Source organism: Gracilinanus agilis, chromosome 1 (genome assembly GCF_016433145.1).
Source record: "Gracilinanus agilis isolate LMUSP501 chromosome 1, AgileGrace, whole genome shotgun sequence".
Taxonomy (NCBI): domain Eukaryota; kingdom Metazoa; phylum Chordata; class Mammalia; order Didelphimorphia; family Didelphidae; genus Gracilinanus; species Gracilinanus agilis.
In genome coordinates, this window is record NC_058130.1 from 245,195,043 (window position 1) to 245,210,494 (window position 15,452).

General features: G+C 34.6%; 1 protein-coding gene across 1 annotated transcript; it reads right to left on the bottom strand.

Moving 5' to 3' along the window:
- Positions 1-3,014: 3,014 nt before the first annotated feature.
- Positions 3,015-13,038, bottom strand: DMRTA1 (DMRT like family A1). The gene is made up of 2 exons (XM_044657501.1): positions 12,402-13,038; positions 3,015-3,853 (listed from the first exon to the last, which is right to left on the bottom strand). The coding sequence occupies exons 1-2, from the start codon at positions 13,036-13,038 to the stop codon at positions 3,015-3,017; spliced, it is 1,476 nt and encodes a 491-aa protein (XP_044513436.1).
- Positions 13,039-15,452: the final 2,414 nt, after the last annotated feature.

Consider the following 15,452-nt stretch of genomic DNA (forward strand, 5'->3'; position numbering starts at 1 on the left):
TTTTGAATAAAGACTGAGTGGTTACAAACTCACCTAAGCCACTATATCTAGTCAGTTCTAGCCAGGAGAACCATACTTCACATTGCATGCAACCATTTATTCAGGCTCTAACCATCTACAAAGACTTCAAGTAGCTAGTTACTTTCCTCAGAATGCACACTAACTGTAATAATGGTTATTATTGTGCCATATCATACAACTCAAATATTATATCTGCATTTTTATTTTGTCAGATAACTTTCATAAAATTAAATTAAAAAATTTTTAAAGTATCAGAATGAATAGAGGCAAGAGAACATTGGTTTTCATGGTGTTGCCTTGAGCAAGCCATTTAGTTCCCTGGTCCTTTGTTTCCTCATCTAGAAAATATTAATATTGGATTAAATAATCTCTTAGGTCTCATCAGCATTAACTTAATATTAAATATTAAATTTATATCTGTAAGAAGTCAAAATACTGACATTGTAAAAATCAACCTTACAAATCTTAATATGGCTGGGCACATGATCAGAGTTTCAAGTAATGAAGACCTGAGTTCAAAATTAGCACCAAACATGTACTATGTGACCTTGGGCACATCACTTAAACTCTGTATCTCAATTTTCTCTTCTGTAAAATGGGGATAAGAATAGCACCTACCTTCCAGGACTGTGAGAATTAAATCCATAAAGTGACTACCACGGTTTCTGGCACAGAGTAAGTACTATAAAAATGTTAGCCATTAAATTTATTATTATTATTATTATCTATATTGGATATATGACCATAATTATAATGTGGGATTCATTTATTCACTCCTTATAATAGGAGTATTATTAGTCCAACTTACTTTGTCATCCAATGAAATAGATTCAGTAAGGATTAAAGCTTCTAAATCATTTGTCATAAATTAATGTTAAATTATTTTAACTTTTTCTCTAAGATTGTTAACATACCCAATCATTACAATTATCACATATAATTGTATATAAAAACTGCAATGGGTACAAAAATGCAGCAACTCAACAAGTCACTTGTCAATAAAATGTGTCAGAAATACATATCTCACTGAATTCAGTAGAATATCAGCTCCTCGATAGCAGGGTATCCTAGTACAATGTGTTATAAACTGTAGATGCTTAATGAATAAAAAAAATAACAAATAAATACTCAATGCTGCTAAAGCTAGCAGGGCTGAGACCATCCTTGGTGAATCTTTGCTGAGTATTTTGGCTCAGCTCTCATTCAGCAAATGAAGACCAGGGGATGAAACAAACGTTTTCTTCAAATTTACAAGGTATGAAGAAACTTCAAATTTTCTCTTGTATTATATTGTATTTGCACTGAAGTTGATACCGATGACTCTGAATTAAACTGTTAAAAATTACCACTAGAGAATACATATTTTAAAAAGCTATTGAGGTGAAGGAAACCTCCTGTGTAAATTAGAGAAATTTATACCGTTATTATTAAGTCATATCTGATTTTTGTAACTTCATGTATTAAAGTTATCCATGAGGTTCTCTTGGCAAGGATACTGGCATGGTTCGCTTTTTGCTTTGCCAGTGGATCCTTCTGTCAGGCAATCAGAGGTTAAGTGACTTGCCCAGAGTCACATGGCTAGGAAGTGTCTGAGGTTGGATTTGAATTCAGTTCTCCCTCCTCTGAGGGTCCTAGCTACCTCCTAAAATCATGCTACAATGCTTTATGTAGTTTTATCTTTGTATTTCTTAAAGTTTTTTTAAACCTACTACATGTTGATTGATTTTAGGGGATCCATGAACTTAGATGGGAAAAAAATCATGTCTTTGTTTTAAGTAACCTTTAACTGAAAGTTAATATTTCCTTCAAATATCAATGTAGGAAACAAAACATTATTGAGAGCCATAGGCTTCATGAGGCTGCCAAAGGTGTTCATGAAACAAAGAACCAAAAAGAGGTTAAGAAATAATACTTCAGAGATTCTTTTCTTATTCTCAATGGTTATTGCTAAGCAAAACAGCTCTAAGCAGCCATAGTCAATAGTCAGTTTTACTTTTCTTTTCAATGGAATCATTCCTGTCAAAAGTTAAACTGATTTTGTCACTCTTAATACAGATTTTAGGAGTTGAATACTGGCTTTTGATAGTTTTTTAATACAAATCAAAGCCCTAAGTAGCTTGCTATAAAATAGTTCTCTTGTAAAATGGATTCATTTTAAAATTCCCATTTCCAAAGCTATTTTTCTCCAATATCTGAGTTGTAATAGGGGATAGCGGCCAGGAGATGGTGCCCTCTTACCTGTCATGATTAACCTTGGGTCTTGAAACCTGGAAAGTTTAGTTAAAGAGAAAAATAAAAAATAAAATAAAATAAAAAGTATGGGAAAATATGGCCCTAATATCCCAAATAGATTATTGGTATGAATGGAAAACAATCAGCTTATAAAACATAGATGCTGAGGGAATTAAATGCCTTGATTATTATTATGCCTCTAAATGATTACTCTCTTTGGTAGAAAAATTAAACTTTTAAATTCTAAATAATCTACCATTTATAGGGGAAATGAAAAAAGATGAAAAAGTGAAAAATAATTATAATTTCTTAGAATTATCTTAACAATTATTCAACTCAGAGTAAAAATTTAACTTGCAACAATTTACAGTACACCGGATATCTTCTCAACTACAAAAGTATTTTAAAGACAAAACTACCTTTACCAAAATAAATTTCAGTTTTACAATTTTTCAAAGCAATTTTTTCACAGAAAGTCACTTAGAAAGAAAAGTAAACAAATTTCATAATTATTATTAATAGGTGATTTCTAATATTTCACTTTAGAAATATAACATTTTTTAATACATGGTCACACAAGGCACTGTTCATTTTCAAATGCTTCTTTCATTACAAGCAAATTAGGGAAGTCTGGCCAAATTGAAAACATCATTCTACTGCTTGAGGAAAAAAAATATTTTTGAGGCAGATGTCATAACATTAGCAACACGTGCATGCTTCCCAAAATGTTCCATTAAAAAAAAGGGAAATTAACAAAAAAATTATTGGTTTTCCTGATTTAATCTAGAATAGAGTCCACTACTGGTCATTGAGTCTTTGCCGGGAAAATAAGAGGCATCCCTGATCATTCCTGAAAATGAATAATCTATAGCTGGCCGGAAAGGCAAAGCTGGAACCAATCCAGATGTTAGGTAGGGTGACATGAAACCAGACAATGCTCTTCCTGGAGAGGAATATGAGAGGCGTAATGGACTGATACCTAGCCTAGGATTTAGGCTATAGAGATTTGGATCACCACCAAATGGAGTAGAACTAGTTTGCAAAGGAGAAAAGGCAGATTTATTTCCTAGTGTTCCTATTCCGAGGCCAGCTAGGGTAAAATTAGTTCTTTGCAATGCAGTCAGTTCAGCTCCCATTGAGTTTGCAAGATCTACAGTGTCTTGTTTGTGTTCTTTTCCATTCAAGACTTGTTCTATAGCTTGGACTACATCTCCTTTGCAGTACTGTAGAATACTTTCTAGCCGGCTGCGTTTGTAACTTGGGAAAACCTTAGTGAGAATATCAAGTGGGTCCCTTGATCTGGAAGAAATTGTGGGAAGATTGGACCTAGCAGCAGCAAAGTCTTTGGCCCATTCACTTTCATTTCCTGATTCCATATCAGAAGATGACAAAGATCTAGGACTCTCTGTACCTTCTGATTGCTCTTCAGGGTGAGGGGACTGAATGTTCTCTTCCTTGTCTGAGTTTTCTGAACCAGATGGCTTCTCTTCATCATCTCCACTAGCTCCAATGGGCTCAGGAGATCTCAAGGAAAGCTGATGTGAGGTGATTGGACCATCTAAGCCATTGTAGTATGAGCCAACTTTCTGTACCTTTGAATCTGAAAGGAAGAAAAAAATAAATTAAGCATAAACTTTTCCAGTCAAGTTTCAAGCCAGTTGGTAATTATACCTAAAACCAATTTGCAGTATTTCTTTGTAGTCCATAATTTCATGCGTATCTCCCCTTAATGACCTTTTTAAAATACATGATGAAGAAAAAGAAAGCGAAGACTATTTTTTAAAACTCCTTAAAGTATTTTTTGTTCATAAAACCAAATATTTCCTAATTCATATTAATAAAATGGTTACCTTCTACTTATGGTTTTGAATAGTAATAAAAGTCACTAAAAGTGTAACAGAAATATTTTTATTATCACATGATGAAAAATAATAATAAAAAAAGTTAAGTTGAGTCGCAACCTAAAAGAAGCTAACTTTATTTTGGCTTGAGAAAAGCTAACTTGTGATTTTATCAGCATGGGAAACTCATACTAACACAGCTCTCTACCTTCTCTTCAATTCACAGTCTTAGAAATTTCCCTTGAACACAGAACATTTAATTTCCCAAGACCACATAGTAAGGTACCTACAACTCAAATGAGGTCAGTTTTCTATCAACTACCACGCTATCTCTCATGCAATGTATACGGGAACATACATTGAAAATATACATAGGAAAGAGGAGAAACAGCTACATTTTAATAATAGGCTTATAATGGGCTTTTCAGTCTTCACTAATAGAAGAAATAATGAACATTTCCTTACTATATTGATGAGTATATGCATTCTATTTTTCTAAGAGTTGATTTCCTCTACTACTCTTTTAAAGTATAAATTAGTTAGTAAATGAATATTGTCTAATAAAATGTCACCACTGATTATAAATAGCAATATTTTCTGAGCTTTCAAAGCCTCTTTTAAGTGTTTTTTCTTTTTAAAAAAGCAAAGAAACACTTTAATTTGGTTAATGACAAAATTAGAATTGTTTTTCTGCCACAAGTTGAAAATTAATATGCCAAATACTTAGAAATAAGTTGCAACAAAATAATTTCAGTTAGAAAGAAATGACTGAGAATCAGCAACAATAGTCTATTATTTACTTATGTTGAATTATTTTAATTTAAATTTCTAATTGAGCTCCAAAAATGTGTCAGGTATCTTTCCATGCAAAAGGAAGAAATAATAAAACTATTCAGGATGCCTATTCACTGGGTTGTCCTCAAAATAATATGATTTAATCTTGCCTGGATTATCAATATTATTCATTGAAATTTCATAATGGTCTAAAGCAATAACTCTGTGTTTTAGTTTTGTGACAACCCAAGTGATTCCAATTTTCTCAGAGGGGTATTCCTAATTTATAACAAAAAAAAAACCCACACTTAATTGAAATTTTTCTAACATCTGGGATATGGGGAAGAAGTTAAAAAAAAATTTCAATAGGCTATATGGGAGGCAGATAGGCAGACACTTCCTGATTGTGACCCTGGGAAAGTGACTCGACCCCCATTGTCTAGTCCTTATTGCTCTTCTGCCTTGGAATCAATATTTAGTATTGATTCTAACATGGAGGGTAACAGTTTGTTTTAAAAAATCATTGTTTAAAAATTAAAAGAAAAATTTAAATGACTATATGGCATTTTGAATCCAAAAAGATCTCAGAACTGTTTTGCCTACAATACTTACAAATTTACTTAAAATAATATGCTTTAAAAATTATTCATATAGTGATAGATTGACATTATTCTGTGCTTCATACTTTCTTACAAGTTTAGCTGTATATGTTCCAAGAGAAAAATTAAAACTTTTAATATTTTATCCCTATAATAATTGATTTCTACAAAGATATAAAGTAACTGTTTTCATCCACTTATGAAATATATTTCTTTTAAATGACATGTGAATTGATATCTGTTTAATTAAATTTTGTAATTATCATTAGTAGACCTAATTCCTTTGAAGTTTTTTTCACTCTTCTTATGACAATTACCATGTCACTTTCATTAGTTACATATGTATGTATATATATATATATATTTCTTGCATATTTAATCATAAAAATCTGTGGGGGGAAAATATAATATTTTATTCATCATTTATTTTTTAATCTTCCCCAGAGCTTAGTTGATTGAGTATGTTCAACTGAGTACATTGCATTTTCTCAATAATAGATATCTGAATATAGTCCCTGGACAAAATAAATTCAGTTAGCCAATAAAAATAATGAAAGTTTATTCTTTTCAAAAAAAAAGTTGGTTTTTGGGGGCAGCTGGGTAGCTCAGTGGATTGAGAGCCAGGCCTAGAGACAGGAGGTCCTAGGTTCAAATCCGGCCTCAGACACTTCCCAGCTGTGTGACCCTGGGCAAGTCACTTGACCCCCATTACCTACCCTTACCAATCTTCCACGTATAAGTCAATACACAGAAGTTAAGGGTTTAAAATTTAAAAAAAAAAGTTGGTTTTTAAAAGTAAATCAATTTCTAGATGTGTGAACTTGGGCAAGTCACTTAACCCCAACTGCCTAGCCTTTATCACTATTCTACCTTGGAAGTAATTTTTAGTATTAATTCTAAAACAGAAGTTAAGGGTTTAAAAAAAAAAAAGCAAATCAAGATTGCACTAACATCTAATCATAGAAAGGAACTAAACCTAACTCTGGTTCACTAAAATAGTAATCTACAAAGTGGAATCCCCCACTTTGGGGTCAGGGGTTCTTTATTTTGATTCCATGACATTGTCATTTTTTGATGTTTGTTTTTACCCAACATGAAAAGTTTTCTGAAATCCTTTGGATTTTATAAGTGTTTTCCATTTAAATTTATTTCTTTGTCTGTTACATTAAAATACCCAGTTAACTATTTCTGCCCTTCATTTCCTCCTATTAGGGAAGATATCATTTGTCAAAAAGATATATGCAAATATAAAACTACACCTTATTTCTATTTTCTTTCTCTGGAGGTAGACATACACAAGTCATTCTTCAAATGTTTCTGTTGTGGTTTATAATGTTCTCTTCATTCTTGTTTCACTCTTCACAATTTCATGTAGGTCTTCTATTGTTTTCTAAAATTAACCTGATCATTATTTCTTATGGCACAGTAATATTCCACCTAAATGACACAGCTTGTTTAGCCATTTTCCAATTGATGGGCATCCCTTCAATTTCTAGTTCTTTTCTTCCACAAAGGGAGCTACTCTAAATATTTTAGAACATATAGATTATTTTTCTTTTTCCCTCAACCACCTTAGGAAATAAACCTAGTAGTGGTATTACAGGATCAAAAGGCATATATAGATTTAAAACTCTTTGAGCATATTTCCAAAATGCTCTGCAAAATGGTTGAATCACTTTACAATTCCACCAACAATGTATTGGTATCCCCATTTTTCCACATTCCCTTCAACATTTATCATTTTGCTAATTATCATTAGCATTTTAGCTAATCTTATGGACATGAGATGATGTCTTAGAGTTGTTTTGATTTACATTTCTCTAATCAATAATGATTTTAAGCATTTTCACATACTTATATATAGTTTTGATTTCTCCATCTAGAAACTATTTGTTTATAACTTTTGATCATTTATCAATTGTGGAATGGACCATTCTTATATATTTGACAGTTTGCTACATATTTCATATATGAGACCTTTAAGAAACTGTCTACAAAAATTTTTCCTAACTAATATTAGTTGGTTTATTAGTTTATTTGTATAAAACCCTTTTAACTTAATGTGTTCAAAATTATCCATTTTATATCTCAAAATGCTTTTGATCTCTTCTTTATTTATAAATTCTTCTCCTATCCATAAATCAAAAAGTAATATGTTCCTTGTTCTAATTTGCTTATGATATCTCCCTTTATGCATAGACCATTTATCCATGTTTATATTATTTGGGGAAATGGTGTAAGATATTGGTCTATATCTAGTTTTTGTAATATTGCTTTCCAGTTTTCCCCCAAATTTTTACCAAATAGTGAATTCTGATCCCCAAAACTTGGATCTTTACTTTTGTCAAACACATGGTTACTCTACTTTTTGTAATCATTTGTTGTATTCTATTCTGTTCCACTGTTCTACTTTTCTATTTCTTAGCCAATAACCAGATTTTAAAACTGTATCCTTAGAAGTGATCTCACCAGTCTGCCAAAGGAGTCCATGTTCCAAAAAGGTGTATGAAATCCTGCTCTCAGCAATGGGTAAAATAATCCACAATTAGAGGTATAATATAATTCTAGGGCTTCACACATCTGAACAGGTCTAGTTTCTGGCCAAGAGCTCTCTGACCATCAGCTGTAGAAAAAGGACAGACCATCTGTTTTTCTCTTTCCACACCTCCCTCCAAGGATTAGGAAGTAGTGGTAGTAGGGACAGATGCAAGTTGAAAAGCAGGTGGGGGCCGGGCCAGGCCAGGCAGCAGGGGGTTGCAGCACCCCATCTGGAGAGAATTTATTAGGCCTAGTCCTGGAGCCTGGACCAGTGTTGGCAGTGGACAAAAGAAACAGAGATTACAGTCCTAAGCTAGACAGCTCAGAAATCTGGGGCCAAAATGGCTTTAGAGGTTCAAGGGTTGGCAGTTGACCTTGGGGCCACTGCCATTTCCTTTCTCCCTCTCCATGTTCTTCTAAGTTCTAGGCACTTGTTCTTGCTAGAACAAATAAAGGCTGAGGAAAGGTGCTGTCAGGGACAGGGTGCTGACAGACTCTTTCTTAGTCTTTAGTCTTTCTTAGTCTTGGTGAAAGACTCAGCAAGCATTTATAAACTACTTACATCTCAGGCACTATGCTAGTAAATGAAGACACAAAGACAAACCTGAAAAAAAACCAAAATATTAGGCTCTCAAGTATCTAACCTTTTAGCAGAAGCAACAGGTAAAAATACGGGCATAGGCAAAAAGGGTTTAAGATAATTTGGGAAGAAGGCACTAGTAGCTGTGGTGGTCAGGAAGAGCCTGTCACTTGAACTGAGCTTTGAAGGAAATTTGAAATTTAAAGAGTACATTATGGAGAAGAGAACAAGAAAGGAGAAAACACTGAAATTCATTATTAACATTTCTTTAAAAATCAATCAAGTCTTCTTGCACACTATACCTAGCATTATACCAAGAGCCAAATAAAGATGACACTTAAGTACATGACTTCCCTTTGGCATATGGAATTTATATGACATCTGGTCATGAACTAAGAAAAAACTAGTTCAATTCTTTTTTCCTAACTGTGATAGATATCAAGATATTGTGAAAGGCAGAAACTGGTGGCAGAAAGATCACATAGTAGAGCAGATTTCAGTGTCCTGCTTAGCTCTTCCAATAGCTCCTCAAAGTTTCATTTCATGCAGAAAATGAATGGAATCCTATAGCTTCATATCTCCTATGCAAATTTTAGCCCTCTAGATTATGTTATTGGACTGACCCCTCTAAAAACTACCTCTATTATTCTGCTAAATGTGACTACCTAGCCCAGGCTATAACCTCACAGCAGTAAACAAAACTAAGAGAAATGGAAGGTGTCAAGAGAATGGTTACACAAATGATCTAGCCCTTAGAAGGAAAAAAGGAAAGATCATAAAATGTGAACTACTATATTCTAGTCACTATGCTAAGCATTTTACCAATATTGTCTCATTTCCTCACAACCACACTAGGTGGCAGATTTTATTTTTATTCCCATTTAATTCTTGGGGAAACTGATGCAGATACAATAAGTATCTTGCCTACAATCATAAAGTTAGTTAAGGATCTAAGGACCAATTTAAACTTGGGTCTTTTTAATTCCAGACCCAGCACTTTATCTACTGTATCATCTAGTTACCTTACCTCAAATGTAATATTTGATGTTGCCATTTAGAGAGTGCCCCAAGTAAAGAAAGACTTGGGCCATTTTTTAAGCTTGTCAGAAAAAGACTCCGCTATTGCAGCCAACTGTGGACCATTTGGATAAAGAACTGCTGCTAAATAAAGATACTCTCATAAAAGAGGAATATAACCTCAGAACCCCAAAATCAAGGAAGAGAAAAGGTGGTCAAAGAGAGAATCATTCCTGGAAAAGTATCTCTTAGTGAAGCAAAGATTTAAAATCTGAGTAACCATCAAGTATGTAGGAAGAGCTTAAAGATTGGATGAACAGTTGGATTTCCTAATGGAAAAAAAAAGGGTATGAAGTTATCACACTTGACATGATACATATGAGTTTGTTAAAGGGGGAAGATATAGGTGCATTCCAATCATTTATTCTTTTTAGCATTGAATTCTAATAAAGTGTCTTTCTTAAGAATATTGTCTCATACACTAGACACTCCCCACCTTTCAATAGTAAGATATGTCCTGCCCAGCCTTCAATGTTTGTTTACAGCAAATCAGGTGCTGTTCATAAACAGTAGGTGTCAAGAATAAGATATGATAATTGGTGTAGGCCTTGGAGGGGTTAGGGAAGGTGATTACAAATGCTAACAAAAATAATTAAAATGAAAAATAATAAAATTTGCCAATATGTTATATATGGATTGAGGTTGTAACCCTCACTTGATGAATATACCATATAGTTGGTCAGATCTAATCTATAGTGCATAGAGTAGCTTGAAGGAAATTTTTAACACTAAAGACTTAACAGAGATTTTCTCTATGGATTATTCATTTTCCACATATTAGGACATATTACTGAACCACAATGTGTTAAACCAATATTTTTTAAATAATGGACATATTCAAAAACTCTTACATTATTCTCAATAATATTTTAATGAGAGCAAACAAATGTTAAATATGCTTGTTTAATCTTTAAAATTAATTTCTTCTTGTGTTTTATAATATTTATATATGTCAGCATAGCAAAACATTATATAATTTATAAATAAATATACATGTTTTGGGAAACTTGTAGAAATATTTTTTCTGATACATTAGGCAATCATAAAAGTTTAGAAGCTAGTATATTAGAGAATTGCTTAATGGGTTGTAGGTAATGCAATAATCTAAGAAGTTTGACTCCTACCTCACATTGTTATCTTTCTTTAATAACTTTATTATCTTTTAATTTCTTGATTTTTTATATTCTTCAACCATCCAAAAGAAAAGTAATAAAGTTTTCTATGTCTTAATTGAAAAAACTAGAAAGTTTGTAATGGGTAACATATATATATATATATACATATATACACATACATATACACACATACAGCTACTTAATTTAATTCCCTTTTCATAAATAGCAGTTATTTGCCTATAATAAGCCCAAGAATTGCCCATGAGCAATTATGTTATAAGAAACTATAATTTTTCCAGTGAATGACATTAAATCATTATTTTTCAGTTTGATTATCTTTCTGTTTATCAAAACATTAAAACATATGTTTTCACCACTAGTAGGCCCTATATAGTTATAGAAAATACCACCGCAAACAATTTGAATTTTAATAGCCCTATACTTGCTTAAGAAGTAATTGTAGACTTTTTAAAAAAATTATTGTTTCACCTATACTTCAGCTAAGTAACTGATCAACTGCAAAGTAGCTTACTACTATGCTACCACACTACTTAAGAAAACAACAGTAACTACAAACATTTTATGCAGAAATAACATCTTGTAAATGTTTTACAGATTTCAGATTCAGAAAAGTTTAATTGTATTATTAGGGAGGAGACGAGACTACTAATGTTGTTTTTTTTTGCTCTTTAGAGGATGACAACAAATAAAGAGGTAATAATCAAAAAAATAACCAAAAGAGTTTTTTTGTTTTTTTGTTTTTTAAAGCAGCTTGATGTAGTCTATAATTCTTGCCAAATCTCCAAGTTAAGGTCTAATTTAGCTACATTATAGAGATGAGTTTTCATTCTGACTCTACTTCTTACAACATGAAAATCGCTTCCATTTTCATAATCTTCCATTAACTCAAATGTAAAACAAAAGGGTAAAACAAAATAATCCCTAAAGGTCCTTTTTAAAATCTAAAACAATATCCATAATGATACTGTTCTGGAGTTGGGTTCTGACAGAGGATTACAGTAGAATTAAAAGAGCAATGCTAGGCTGCCAACTAGACAATATCAGAAAATGTTCAGGAAAAACTTGCAGGAATTGATATATGATTCAAAGCCTATACTTTCCCTATGTCAGCCCTCCAACCCCCACCGCACCCACACACACAACTTTCTTACACCCTTGACTGTAAGGTTTTATTTCAGTCTTGCAAATCAATTAACAGTAGGAGAAGTATAAATCCCAGGGGTCACTTTGGGCCCTACGTCATTAACTTCATTTTTTCTTCTTTTCAATCTCTTATGGACACAATAAAACAACCCAGAAACAATGCAATCCCTGAGCTGATTAGGTCATGCTATTCAAAACATCGTTATCGCTAACTGTTGGGTTACCTAGCATTTGCTAAGTGATTTTTAACGATATGTTGTACATTCGTGGTAATTTTTTTCAAAGCAAAAAGCTTCTGGTCCCCTTCCCCACCCCCCCGCCAAAAAAAAAGAAAAAAAAGAAAAAGAAAAAAAGTAATACTACATATCTAAGCAGAGGAGATACTTTAAGTACAACTCAGCTTTTGGCATGTCATTTACAATGTTGCAACTAGTAGTGAACAAGGAGGAAATCAACTCACCTCTTTTATCTTCCTGATAATCTGGGTGGAAAATCTCGAAGGGAACCGCTCGCCGGCTTCCTAGACCTCCAGTCCCCAAGTTTAGCCCCTCTGCAGCCCCCGACCCACCCACTGCTGCTGGGGAAATCTCCGAGCCTGTGCAGCCTCCAGCTCCCGGACTGCTAGAGGCCTGCCCGGGATAGAGGAGCCTTTGCAGCCCGCGGGCCTCGTTCTCCTCCTGTGCCTGTTGCCTGCGGAGCGCAACTTGAGCGGCCATCACACGCTGGCGCTCAGCTATCAGGGTGCACTTGGCGCAGGCACAGTCCCGCCAGCGGCAGAAACGCTTGTGGCCCTTGAGCGCAGACACCACCCCGTGATTACGGCAGCGGGCGCACTTCGGGGTCCGCGGGTAGCCTCCGCAGCCCAAGGCCCCGACCCCCCTCTCCAGTCCTGCCGCAGAAGTACAAGCTACACTCCCGGCGGCCGCCACTGCTGCTGCCCTCAAGAACAGACTAGGGGGCCGGAGAAAAGCTGGAGGAATGGCCACCCCAGAGGCCAAGGGCAGTGAGGAGGAAGTGGCCGCTGGAGCGGGGGCCACCAGACCGGAGGACAAGGCCTGCCTGCTAGTGTCACTGCTGCTCCCGTTGGCAGCCTCCATCCCTGGGACGCTATGGTGGGACAGAGGACAAGTCAGAAAGGTCAACTTTCTTGGTGCTGCCCACAACCAGCCCCTCCTAAAGTGGAGGAGGGATAGGAGAGTTAAGCACTTAGCAGGGTTATCCCTGACCCAGCCAGAATCAAAGTTGTCCGCTCTTTCCGTAATCAAATCTGGGACCTCAGCTTCTGTAGCTGGAAAATTGAAGGACTTCAACTGAGGGGACCGCCTCCGGTTGCCTGGTGCGCTCCTTCGCCTCCCAGTGCACGCACTTAATACCACTACCCGCTAGAGTAGAAGAGGCAGCATCTGTGGATAGGGGCACCACGCCCATCCCCAATCACCTTGAAAAGCAGTGAGACCTGGGGAGGGCGTGAAGCTGAAAGTGAAGATTGACGTGGGTTTGGGGGCGGTACTGGGGTGTGGGGGAGAACTGAAGGTGGTGAAAGAAAGGAACGCACCAAGCCCCATCCCCACCTCAGTATCTTTCCTTTTGGCTGTTACTTCAGGAATTTCTAAAGGGGTTTTTTTGGTAACACAATGGCACTCACCCCCAACCCACCCTAACATTCAGATAGAGGCATCTTTTTTTTGTGTGTTGAGTCTCCAGTTATTTGTGTGCCCAGAACAAGTTTGCATGATCTTTAGTATGACTTTCTATTTCCTTTAAATCTGAGTGTCTACTTTGCTTAAGTTAGACATTCAAATATTTGTCTTCCCCATCTAATGCTGCCCCCAACCAATACGTATATTTTTTTTAAAAAATAAGTTAATCGAAAATGAAAGTCTCACTATCCCCGTAGTAAAGACTTTGCCCATTTTTTCTCCACCATTCCTCATCTGCGCCCCCCCCCCTTGACTGTATCCACTATTAAATACATTCAATTGTACCAGTCTTGTTAAAAGTGGGAGAAAACTTCGGAATGTAAACTATTTACAATTAAAGCAAAACAATGCTACTCTGCGACTAGATGATTCGTTCAGCTTGACTTTAAAGAATTACACAGTCTCTTCTAAGTAGTCGTTGTTTCTCATCCCGTTTAAGGACATTCTATAACCCTAACACTTGGGAGTAATTGTCCTTAATTGCTAGGCATGATCATTTTGATCTTTAATGCCACCAAAACATTCCTATCCCTATACGGAAAGTTTGTAGTAATTGATAGATTTATAATAGATATAGATATCCACACAGAATAAATATAGATAGATTAATAGAAGATAGATGTATGATAGATAAATATATAAAAGATTTAGAATACTATCTATGTGTGTTTATAATATATAATGATTTTAAAGGTTGCTAAATGCTTTATATTAACTCATACTTATTAGGCAAGTCCAAAATATTATTATACCCAATTTACAGATGAGGAAATAATGTTAAGCTGACAACTCATGGTCATAAAACTTAACTTCGGCTGTGTGAGTTAAAACTAAGACTTATGATTTCAAATCCACATTTTCTACTCTGCCACATTGCTTCTGAATTTGTTGGGGGTAGGAGTGGGAGTGAATATTACTAGCTAAACTTTGGCCATCCTAAAATGAGACAGTTTCCAAATGCACTAGCCTTATTAAGGGCAGGAGGCATTTGATTTTACTCCTAAGTTTGCTACTTAGTGTATGACTGGGCAAATCATTTCTTCTGGATCCCTTTCCTTATCTATGAAATAAGGGTACTTTTATTATTTGGTGTAAATCACTTTTGTGTTGTTTGCTAAAGATTAATTAATTATTAACAAATGAATTGCAGTCTTTCTAATCTAGCATATGTATGCAAATTTCAATCTTTTTAAATGAGGTATAAGAGAACATGAAAACACTTGGCAAAAATAATTTTGTCTTCAAAATATTAACATCAAATAATACATAATATTTATGCATTCAATTGGTTTTTTACTTTAAATTCTTATTTTATTCCCCAAATTCTTAAACTTCTTTTACCTCTAGGGTATTCCAAAAACTCAGACTATTCTGAACCAGTAGATAATTGATTAATAAACAGTAAGCCCAGAAGTGCTCCGTGGTCAATTAGTGTAGAAAAGGTTGATCTAATCTAATTTCTTCCTTAATACAGATTAAAAAATCAAAGATATAAAACAGAAAAGAGAAGAATATTGAGACGGGGATATATGTTTCAAAAGGCAGAATAGTTTTCCTTCCTTTTGTTAAATTTAATATATTCTTTTTAAATCCTTTACATACTAGAAGTTCTCTTTTATACATGGAAATGTTTGCATTTGATGATGTTTGTTAAGTTGATAGTAAAAATTAAAATTGTCTTACATATGAAAATACATGTCTAGGATCATATTTATAGTTGGTGTTGAAGCAAGGAACTCTCACCTCCTTCCCACAAAAAAAAAAATCTCCTGACTCACAACCTAGTGTTCTTTCTACAATTTTACCTCATC

Excerpts from the sequence above, each read along its gene's own strand:
- DMRTA1 (XM_044657501.1), bottom strand. The coding sequence starts at position 13,038 with ATGGAGGCTGCCAACGGGAGCAGCAGTGACACTAGCAGGCAGGCCTTG. Across the intron at positions 3,854-12,401 it reads TTATCAGGAAGATAAAAGAG|ATTCAAAGGTACAGAAAGTT; the intron begins GTGAGTTGATTT and ends TCTTCCTTTCAG.